This window comes from Rhipicephalus sanguineus, chromosome 5 (genome assembly GCF_013339695.2).
Source record: "Rhipicephalus sanguineus isolate Rsan-2018 chromosome 5, BIME_Rsan_1.4, whole genome shotgun sequence".
NCBI classification, from domain to species: Eukaryota; Metazoa; Arthropoda; class Arachnida; order Ixodida; family Ixodidae; genus Rhipicephalus; species Rhipicephalus sanguineus.
The window spans coordinates 73,913,645-73,924,181 of record NC_051180.1 but is presented as its reverse complement, the minus strand read 5'-3'; the positions used below and the strand labels follow the sequence as shown (position 1 = coordinate 73,924,181).

The 10,537-nt window shown below is 47.5% G+C and overlaps 1 protein-coding gene across 4 annotated transcripts in view; it reads left to right on the top strand.

The window, feature by feature from the left end:
* Positions 1-1,270: 1,270 nt before the first annotated feature.
* The window catches only part of LOC119393781 (homeobox protein PKNOX2), a 36,866-nt gene continuing 27,599 nt past the window's right edge, over positions 1,271-10,537 (top strand). The window contains exons 1-3 of one of the 4 annotated variants that reach the window (XM_037660938.2): positions 1,271-1,377; positions 2,159-2,414; positions 9,796-10,052. In XM_037660938.2, the coding sequence (XP_037516866.1) occupies positions 9,835-10,052 (218 nt within the window). In that variant the 5' untranslated portion in view covers positions 1,271-1,377; positions 2,159-2,414; positions 9,796-9,834. Of the gene's footprint in view, positions 1,378-1,417; positions 2,072-2,158; positions 2,415-9,795; positions 10,053-10,537 lie in introns of those variants that run through there. The other 3 variants (XM_049416360.1, XM_037660936.2, XM_037660935.2) reach the window with 3 other exon arrangements.

Genomic DNA, 10,537 nt, shown 5'->3' with positions numbered 1-10,537 from the left:
AAGCCATGTTATTGTTACCCCTGGCCTCCGAACTATGCACGCGTTCACAAAGTCGCTGGTCACGAATAGGCGCGACCACTGTAACATTGCTGCCAATCAAAGGAGTTCGCACAGATAATCGCAGCACTAGATTGATATGACAACCGCGATCACTGAAAGCGATACTATTGCGGTGTCTTAATTGCAAAAATTCCGACCCCACACTATTTCTGTTGCCGATCCTACAACAGGTATATATACATTTTAAATTTGGCCATTTCTTAGTGAACGAAAACGTAGAATAAACTTGGCTTGGTTCGTGCGGCCAGTGGTTTCCCCAACAGCGAAAACACAACCTAATTTCACAAAAACGTTCAGTGTTCTCAGGTTTTGAGACAAGACACGTCTATATCGTTGTAAAAGGCTTTATTACGCAGTACGAGAGATTACGAAAATAAAATAACACTCGTGCACGTGTGATCACAACGTATTGCAAAACAAAGGCACTTATTCATCAAACAAACATATACAAAGAATAACTATGACGGATGTTCCATTTCGTGCGCAGTTTCTACCCGATTCGTCATAATCCGTCATTTCTAGAAGATCGCACGAATGCGTTTTTATTTTCACGCGCCTAAGCGCACAGGTGTTTTCCCTGTAAGACGATGCATGAAACCACTGCAGCGCAGCATGCAAATGCTGCGATAACACCTGCTAAAGCAGCTGCAAAAATGCACTCGACGAGTGCTGTCGGTAGCGACGTGCAAAACATTCTCCATTCGTGCTATGCGCGCCAACGCGCGGACCTCCTCTCGCGCCTCCACGAAGGCAAGGCCAAGAATTAATTTCTGTCAAACTCAAATTGTTACCCGGCCCACTGCGGCGAAATGCTACGCCCCCTTCGCTATCCCTCGTGCATTGCGGACGCGATTATGCGAATAATTGTAATACCTCTGAGGTTACCATTAACTCCAAAGGTAGCTCTGTCGATATAGTTTTGCGTGGTGAAGGTCTCGCAGGCGTTGTTTCGGCGGTTCCGCGAGAAAATTCGTGCAAACCCGAAGCCTCTTTGCATGCCAACAAACAAATTTTGCCCGGAGGACGTGCTTAGGATGGGTGGAAAACTTCGGAGGGATGTCGTACTTCGACATTTTTTTTACAGCAATATGAGCTAACGAAATTTTATGAAAAGCGCTAGCGTTTTTCCATAGACGCATATATTATTCAATTTTTCTACTTCACAGCGAAAGAAGACCAGGCGCGCAAAAGTTAGCGGCAGTCTTTCGATTCCGACATCCCCGTCGAACCCCGTCATGACGTCAGAAGCGTCAATCTGAGGTGGGCTGTAGTTTTCTGTAATTGACGCCGCCATTTTTGACGAAGACTGACACCTCGGTAAGCTGCCACTCAAACCGTCGAATTACCGCTCACGCTCGAAAGCACGACATGCGCGCTCCTAAATACCGTTGTCACGATCGCAAGGAGCGAATAGGGAAGGCTCGCGATGCTTGCGGACGTTACGCAAATGCGCGGGTGCGCTGCGAAGCGTGCCACTTCTTGACGAAAGGAGGAGTTTGCGCGAGTAAATTGACAGGTGCGGGTTCCCCGCCGCTCTGCCGCGCTGTTTCACCGCCACTGGCCCTTTATTTTGACGGCGAGTGCGGATATTTCCCATCGTGTGAGAAAGCTCTAACGGGACGCAATGGTTGCGTCTTTATTTACGCGATTCGTGGATGTTCAAGAGCGTGGTCGTAGTACTGCACGTACACCTCTGTGCAGTATCCACGCCGGCGGGCGAACTCGCAACAATTTGGGCTTTGAACGCGATAAAGCAGGCAAGTGCGATAAAGCATGCGTTTCATGGCACGGTGTCTGCACGAGCAACTTTTCCGCCGTTACGGCGCGGCCGGATGTCGCAAACGCGACGCCTTGGTACGGACAGGTTGCTTATTTAAAACAGGATTTCACAGGAAACCTGTTTCAAGATTCTAATCAGTTTTAAGCGGCCTCGCGATGCGTGCAGCGTGGAGTTTTTCCTGAAACATTTGTTTCAAGGATCGCGAGGACAGTTGATTTACGGTTCTCGAAGGTTTGGACCCGTTTATATTCACGTTTGTCGGAGACGGGTCACAAGTGCGTTGGTTGGTGCCACGGCCTTTTTTTTTTTCTTTTTCAGCTATTGTTGTCGACGGTAGCAGCGTCCAAGGCCGTCTTCTGAACGGCGTTATTCATCGGGTGCGACGTGTGGGCGAGATCGGCGCCTCATCTTCTCATGTATCTGGCCTGTTTTCATTTCCTGTAGAGAACTACGCGCGGTGGCCAGCGACGCGTTCACCTGCGAAGCGAATGGATCATCGACTCGTTCAGTGATGTTTGCAACCGCAAATGCGTCGACGTCGGAAGAGTGATACAACGCGCATCGCCTCTTTCTGGTGAGCGAGAAAGCTTTTGTTTATTAATTTTTTGAGAGCACGCTCGAGTTGATGTCACAGCCCTCACACCTACTACTACTGCTTCGCGGGAACAGCAGTTCTGGCTGCGACTTTCGTCTTTGTACAGTTGTCCGTTTTATTTTCCTCTTGCTGTAACCGCGGACTTGCAGCACTCCCGTATTTACGTCGTGAAATATTTCGTGCTCTAATGAAAAGCTATTCCACTCACATAATGTAACATTCATGCTGCTTCAGTAGGTTTCTTTGTAACGCACAAAAAGACGGGACAAAATAGGCAGCAAACAGTGCGCTATATTTTGTGCCTATATTTTTGACCTGTCTTTTTGTTCGCTACAAAGAAACCTATTAGAGATGTTCTATCAACAGGCCTGCATTGCATCCCTTGGGAAATTCATGCTGCGCTTTGCTGCAGCAGTGCTTCCAAGGTGTACAAATGAATGCTGACTTGTTTAGCGGTTATTGAACTGCTACATTTCAGCTAAACCAAGCCAAATAGAGGAGACTGCTTATTTCATTGCGGATCTTGATTCTGTTGGCATTGCAGATCTTGATTCTGTTGGCATTGCAGCCTAGTTTCACATGTTGAGTTGTGACAGATGCCAGGTGTAATCTGCAGCACGTCATTATTATGTTAGTTAAGGCTTCACTGAAGTGAAAATTTGGGTGCGTTTTATCATGATTGCCCTGTGGCGAATCATAGCTCACTAGAGAAGGGTCGACCGCAGAAACCACAGATTGATTTCTGTTCTTTACCTCTGTGCTCGTCTCTTTTGAATGTGCAGTGGAGCACTCATTTGAGGGAGGTTTCTGTTGGACTCGATGCGCTCTTCCCCACATATATTGTGCATTTGCTAGAAAGGTGGCTACCAATCTTGTCTGTATGTCAGCATTCATTTTTACCTCATTCTTTTGTACAAAAAGAAAAGAGTGCTCTTCATCTAGCATACGTTTTTTATTAACAATAACAATTTTACACAAAAGATTCGTCCTCCCTCAGTGACCTACAATGTTGGACAGGCGGGTTAAAAACCTCGTGCTCTTCACTCTAACCTGCCAATGAGGGTCGTGACGACGAAAAAAAGACATCGGAAGATATTTAATTTTTATTTTTTCATACGTGAACATTTATTGAAACACTTGTCATGAGCAATACACCTTCAGGTAGCAAAAATGAGAAGTATTGTGTTGCTCAGTGAAATTAAAAGCACAATGAATCTTCTTTTTTTTTTTTCCCTTTCATTCTTTCTTTCTTTTTCTTTTTTTTCTTCTTCTCAAGCAATCCTGAGTAAGCACACTTAGGTTGCATGACTCGGGGCTTTTGCTGTGTTTTGCTTTCATGCATTGCTGTGTATTTGTCACCAAGCAAAGGTCATAGCATTCCCACTACTTATTTACAGTTGAAGCCGGATATATAGAAATGTTGTAATATCTCCTCGAATATCCCCTTTTGACACATAAAATATTTTATGCATTGAATTACCTATATATAGAACTCTTTTGTGATCCCCGTCAGGTTCTCTATATCCGGGTTAGACTGTATTCTGTTTCATTATCTCTAGTGCCTAAGGTACAATGTTGTGTATCAGTTGAAGGGGCATTTTGCAGTATCTTTCGTTGCACAGTGAGCAGTGGTAGTTGGACACAGGGGCCGTATTTGTAATAGGGCATCACTTCTCGTCCTTTTCTTGTCATCCTTCTCACCAAGTGGCAGATTATGGCAAAATGGTAGTAGCACTGTGGTTTTGAAGTCAGTGACGAAGACAGAAGAAAAGAACTTGGAGAACGTTCCAGCTTCGGTTCTCTATGCATGCCTCAACCGTGCCGTAAGGAAACTTATGACTGTGCGCATAACATTGGCTATTTCAAGGTCTCCTAGAATGCCTACTGCAAGTACAGTTGTGAAGTGCCCACTACTCAGTGGTGGGAAACCTGCGCCAATCTGCGCCAACTGGCAATTGCTGCTCCACACTGCTCCAAAAGGGTCTTTTTTGCCTATAATTTGCGCCATTGCTGCGCCACAATGTGGTGTTAGGAACCGAAACTAATGTTTCGTGGACAGCGCGCTTCGTGAGTGGATGTACGTCGTGGTCGCCATCTTGAGCTGCTGCATTTGTTAATGGCGCCACTAGCGTTCCAGTCGTCGTGACAGCCGACGCAATCCAATTCAATATCAGTGGCAACGGTACAGCAGCACTAGTACCCTAGCTACCCTAGCAGCACTGCAACCGCGCCGCAACCTTCGCTTTCCGCAAGCGATGCGCACTCCTCGATGCTGATGCTCTAGCTGTCCTGGCAGCGGACGGAAGTGCGTTTGTGTTGTCACCTAATAAAAGCGTGCAGTATGGTTACGACAGAGCTACGCTTGCTGTTCCGTACGCGTACGTTTGTCGTAATGTCGTGAGTGTAGCGTGGTTCCTGTGTGCACGATCCGCAACGATCAACACCTCAACAGCGAGCTGCTTTCGTTTCTACAACGCGGTGCGCGTGTGAACGCGGTCCGGCACAACGAGCAGCAACGATCAGCGGCTAAATGCGTGCAATAGGCTTAAAGGAGCACTGACACAAAAATATTGCACCTTGTTGTTTTTTTTTTTTTTTTTTTTGCAATAGATAGCTTATGATCCACTTATCACGGCTGCAAACCTCGTTTGCGCGAGTGCGCGACGGTTATTTATTTAGAGACGTTTTAGAGCGCCCAGTCGCAGTTTCGGTTTCAAAGAGCACCGAGCTAGGCAGCTACTTCCGGCGGACTGGTAACCACAGCTGGCCACGTGAACACGCAAAATTGTGACGTAGGCGGCGCGCGAACGTGGGTGCGGTGGGCGCCGAATGGCGCCGAACCAGGTCAAGTGGCGCCAGCTATGGAGGATTAGAAACAACTAACAAACGCGTAATCTATGTCCTCCGAGCATTCGGAAGCGCCCATCTCGACTCGCTAAGCTTACAGCATCGATTATTTGACTATGGCTCTCAAAAAGGGCGCCGAATCGGGACAAATACATTACTGTCGAAGCTTAAGGACATGAATCTAAAGCAAATGGAAGCATCATTTCGGAACTTACACGTTACAGAGTGCACGGCGGCCACTTGATAGATTCGAAGTGGACGACAACCGCTTTTGGCAGTGCTGCCATTTTTTCGGAGGCGCGAATGCCTCGCCGGCGAAGCTTGCCGTGCAAGTTGGACAGCTCTCGCGCGTGCGGCGACGGCCGACGTTCTGCGGCACCGCGCCGTTGTGGCAGGCTTGCCGCTAGCGTGAGCGGGCCATAACATCTGCCAACGGGCACGACGAGCGAACAGCGGAAGAGAACACAACTAGCACACGCAAAGCCGCAGGCACAGAGGAAGAAATGGCAGGTAGCGCGGCACAAGCGCAAGGGCACAACCAGCCACCAGCCAACACAAACTCGTGACGTAGGTTTGTTTACACATACTCCGCGTTGATGTCGGCGTCGCGAAGCGCTCGCATCTCGCTCAGTCGCGCGGCATGCACTTTAAAATTGATTTTAAATATGTTCTAGGCTATATTGGCCCTTGATATTTCGTAGACGTTGTGTACGGCTCCACATACGTCCATTTCACTCATTATCTCGCCTTCGAAATTTTGTGTCAGTGCTCCTTTAAAGCAGCGCGACGCGACAGGGTTGTCAGCGATACGTCACACTGGCGCGGTCATCGGTGGCCACCACCTCACATTCGTTCTTTTCCTATGCTTGCATTGCTGCAATCGCGCGGAAGTAGGAATCATTTATCGACCGATTTCCGCACTTTCGAAAAGAGACACTGTGGCGTCAGCAAGTTCAGCGGCGCAGTATGTGTGTGTGTGTGTTCGCGCGTGTGTGTATCGGATGTCCCAGCTAGCTTGTGCCAAGGGTTTAAAAATGCAATATTAGAGGCAGTTGAGTGAAATCATTTACATATTGCTGACAGCCACCTTGCGCGCTACAGATACTTTTTGTTTTGTAAATAATTTGTTAATTAGGATTATTTAACTCAATTTCTAAATATTGACTTTAGGCAAGAAGTGGGATTTGCAAAGTTCGAGAGCGTCTTCACAAACCCCCATTGCATTATTTGCGAGAAAGAAAGTCTCACGTGTATCATTTCTTCCGAGCTGCAAAAAAGCCCGAGAAATACGAAAAAAAAAAAAAAACACGTGACTAGCGCTTTCGCGTGCCGCGATTGTGCTGCTCTCAGCTGTGGTTTGAGCGAACGAAATCAGCTGCGGCCGCGACTCGCCGGCTTCGTCACAGCTAGTTGCAGCGGTAGGCCAATAAATTGGCAGTAGTTTCTTGGCCTGTGTCAGCCAGTTGGCGCGCGTGACGGTGCAAGATTTAGCGAGCGCGGGCCAAGCAACAACCGCCAACTTATCGGCCTACCGCTGCAATGGAGCCGGCGAGTCGCTGCCGCAGCTGATTTCGTTCGGTCAAACCACGGCTATGGTGGCTACCATGGCTGAGAGCAGCACGATCAAGGCGCGCGAGTGCGGTAGTCACGCGGATATTTTTTTTGTATTTCGCGGGCTTTCCTTGCAGCTTGGCTAAATTTCTAGGCTAAATTGGCTAATTCTAGGCAGCTTGGCTAAATTCTAGGCAAAATTTTCTTCCTCTGTGTGTTTCATGAAAAGTCCGTGCCTGCTCCAAACACAGGGGTAGCTGCTCCAAAAGCAGATTTTGCCTGCTCCAATGGCTGCTCCAAAATGCTGGAAGGCATTCCCACCACTGCCACTACTCCATAATTATTCCTTTTGTGAATCAGCAAAGGGCCCACTACGCGTCCGTAAGGCAACACACGAACCTACGCAGCTGTTCACTTTGTTGATGCTTTTGCTGATGATGATTATCACGTATGTCTGAGCGCTTTGTAATAGTTGGGCCCTTAAAACACCCACTCGTTGCGCAATTCACATGTTTTGACGCCTGGCGCGATTCTGTGCTTCTGCCACGCAATATTACACGCATTAAGGAGACTCCTTCCACTACATGACATTCATATAGTGTTTTTTTTTTTCTGAAGCAGTTTCTGTGGTAGAACACCTGCTTGCCACGCAGACGGTCTGGGTTCGATTCTTACTCGGACCCGAAAATTTTTATTATTTATTTTATTTGCATCTTTCTCGATTTTTCGATCACGTACAAGATGATGATTTTTCACTCGCAACCAACGACGCCGACACCGGAATTTCTGCAAAACGAGTCTTTAACGCTATCGCGTTAATAGACAGTGAAATGGGCTGGCCCGAGCTCGTTCGAAGGGGCTCACCGCATCTTGATCGCCAGGATGGTTTTACGTTTCTTTAAGTACCCACCGTCTTAACTTGTAAACAGGGGGTGGGTGCTCCAGCCCACGTTTCGACAAGTGGACTTGTCTTCTTCAAGGCTGGAACTGATTTCCTGTTTACGGATTTTTTTCATCGCAAGCTTCCACCTTCCACTTCCTGCCGTTTCTTGTATTGTCTTAACCTAGTAACTCAGCTGTTACACTGCCAAGTATGAGGATGTGGGTCTGATTCCTGGCCATGGTGGCTGCATATGAGTGGGGGCAGATGGACCTGTGTGCTTAAAGGGGCCCTGCAACACTTTTCCAAGCAACCATCGAGTGGCTTCACTAAAGGAGTTTATTGCCTCATGAATCGTCCGCTGCAAAAATTTTTAGAATCCGTCAAGTACAAGCGAAGTTAGAGAGATTTGTCACACGCTGTAATTGCTTTCTCTCGTCTCGGCAAATGCGTTGGAAGCTAAGCAGGAAGGGATGGCACGGGCGAAAGAAGTTACATCATGTGCGTGCCATGGCCTTGAGCGCTTTTTCTTTTTTTCTTCGGATGTGCCGCTTACTTTCAGTGTGATCGTAAGCGCGTGCATGTGGCGACCACCTGCGATGGCCCCAGTCATTATGCAGCCCACGATGCTCAAATAAGCCAATGGCCGTGAATTTGGGTATATGGCATCATTTGTCGAAAGAACAGGGAACGATTTCAAGCTGAATTTAAAGGGGTGTTGACACAGTATTTCGCGGCCGAGATAGCCTGCGGGATCGATTCCGGTGAACATGCGTATATCACCTGCAAAATACCAACAGCGAATATAGCTTGGAAGTTATTTTAAATGAATTTTGAAGTTTGCGTGAGCAACCGACATCGTCGCACTACTGACACCCTCAAAGGGGACCCTTGGGGACCCTCTACTTCCCTCATGTGACCACGCTGCAACAAGTTATGGTGACGTCATAGCCGCCATGTTTTTTTGCCGCGTTCGCTCCAACAGCCTACTTCTCGGCAGCTGCTCGCGAAGCACGCAGAAGTGCGTCACAGTTCTGTGTGCTGACGTGATCGAGTGCTGCTGCCGCTAGGTGTGATAGTTGCACCCGGAGGCTTGTCATTTTTGAAACAGAAACTGACACTGGTCAGTAATGAGGAGCCTGTAATTAATTATCTGTTGCGCGCTGCAGCAAACGATGTGCCGTGTTATGACTAACAGACCCCCAGCAACACATTGCAACCAAGAAACGCGAGGCCAAATTTTTTTTGTCAGTACCCCTTTAAAAGTTAATTGCAAATTCGGGGCGTGCGCTGCACTATAATGTTTAGCTCGCGTGTTTTCAGGAGCCTCCACTACCAATTGGCAGTGGTTTCTGACCATGCTGAAAAAGTGTTGCGGGGTCCCTTTAAAGGGACACTGAAGTCAAACAATAAATTAACTTAAACTGATAAGTTATATTCTGGAAACTATGGTGTCGTTAATTTCACCACTATAGGGTTATTAATAGATGAGAAAATCCATGTGAAAAGTTTCACTTTTAAACTTCCCGCCGAAATCTCCAATGGTGATGTCACGGATTTCAATGTTTTTTCGTATTTTGGCCACATAGGAGCAGCGAAATTTCCAGAAACTTGATATATTGAGCCCCTGGCTCCCTCAGAAGACATTGTACATCATTTTTACCAATTGAGGACTATGTAGGCCTTAGTAGATGCCGCTGAAATCTCTGACGTCAGGGTGACAGGTGCAGAAACTTCAAGGTGTTTTCCCACACCCACATTTTCTTTTTGCGCATCTTCTTGCTTACCAAGCGTCTTCTCGCAGCAAGTGTGGTGTTTTTTCTATTGTGAAAGAATAATTGACTAATATGAGAACAATTGTTTTTCTCTTTAGTGTCCCGTTAAATTTGCATGCATGTTAAAAGGCCTCCCGGTGGTCCAAATTAACTCGGAGTCCTCCACTACGGTGTGCCTCATGATCACATCACCGTTTGGCACGTAAAACCCTAGAAATAAACTTTTAGAAATTTATTACAGTAGGGTAATTCATAGGAGGGTACAAGAAATCGACTAAAGCCATTTCTGCCGTCTGGCACTGTGCAGTTGGCTGCTAAGGAGGCCAAGGTCAGCTGCCGTGGCGTGATGCAGGAGGCATCGAGTCGAGGGGACACGGCGGTCAGCATGCCCAGTCTGCAGCAACCACTTGGCGGCAGCGGCCATTGCTCGGATCGGGACTCGGTGCCATCGAGGGAATCCTCACCAGTCCCTGCCGCGCCCACGTCACCTTCGCCATCTCCCCTCACGCCTACCGACACCCAGACACAAGCCCAACTTGAAGCTGACAAGAGGGCCGTTTACAAGTGAGGGAATTCTCTTGACTCGAGAAAGGCAGAGAAATTTACCTGAGCTAGTATGTTGTGGCCTGGCTACTTTTTGGAGGGGTGAAAAGTGATTGGGGGGGGGGGGATGTTGATGATGATCCCGGGAAGAATAGATGCATATATGCAATATCCACATAACGAACACGTTGGTTGGAGTCTCAAATCTGGTGCTTTGCAGATAGTCTGTGGCAGCCCGCCTCGCTGTTCTTCCTGCTCTCTTCTTGCATAGTGTATCGTTAAAATGCTATTTGCTGTTAAGGCTTGGCTTCCAAAGCCTGTCATTTTAGAAGCCGGTATCTTTCAATGTGGCATGCGCACCTGTGAGCAAATGTACATACGAGCCATGCGACCGCATTGCTAGGCTGGAAACATGCTTTCCTGTTATTAGCTGGCGTGTCAATTTTCTAATACTCCACAGCACATTTTTGTACGTTGTTTATCAGTGGGACCTATTCAGACGACTG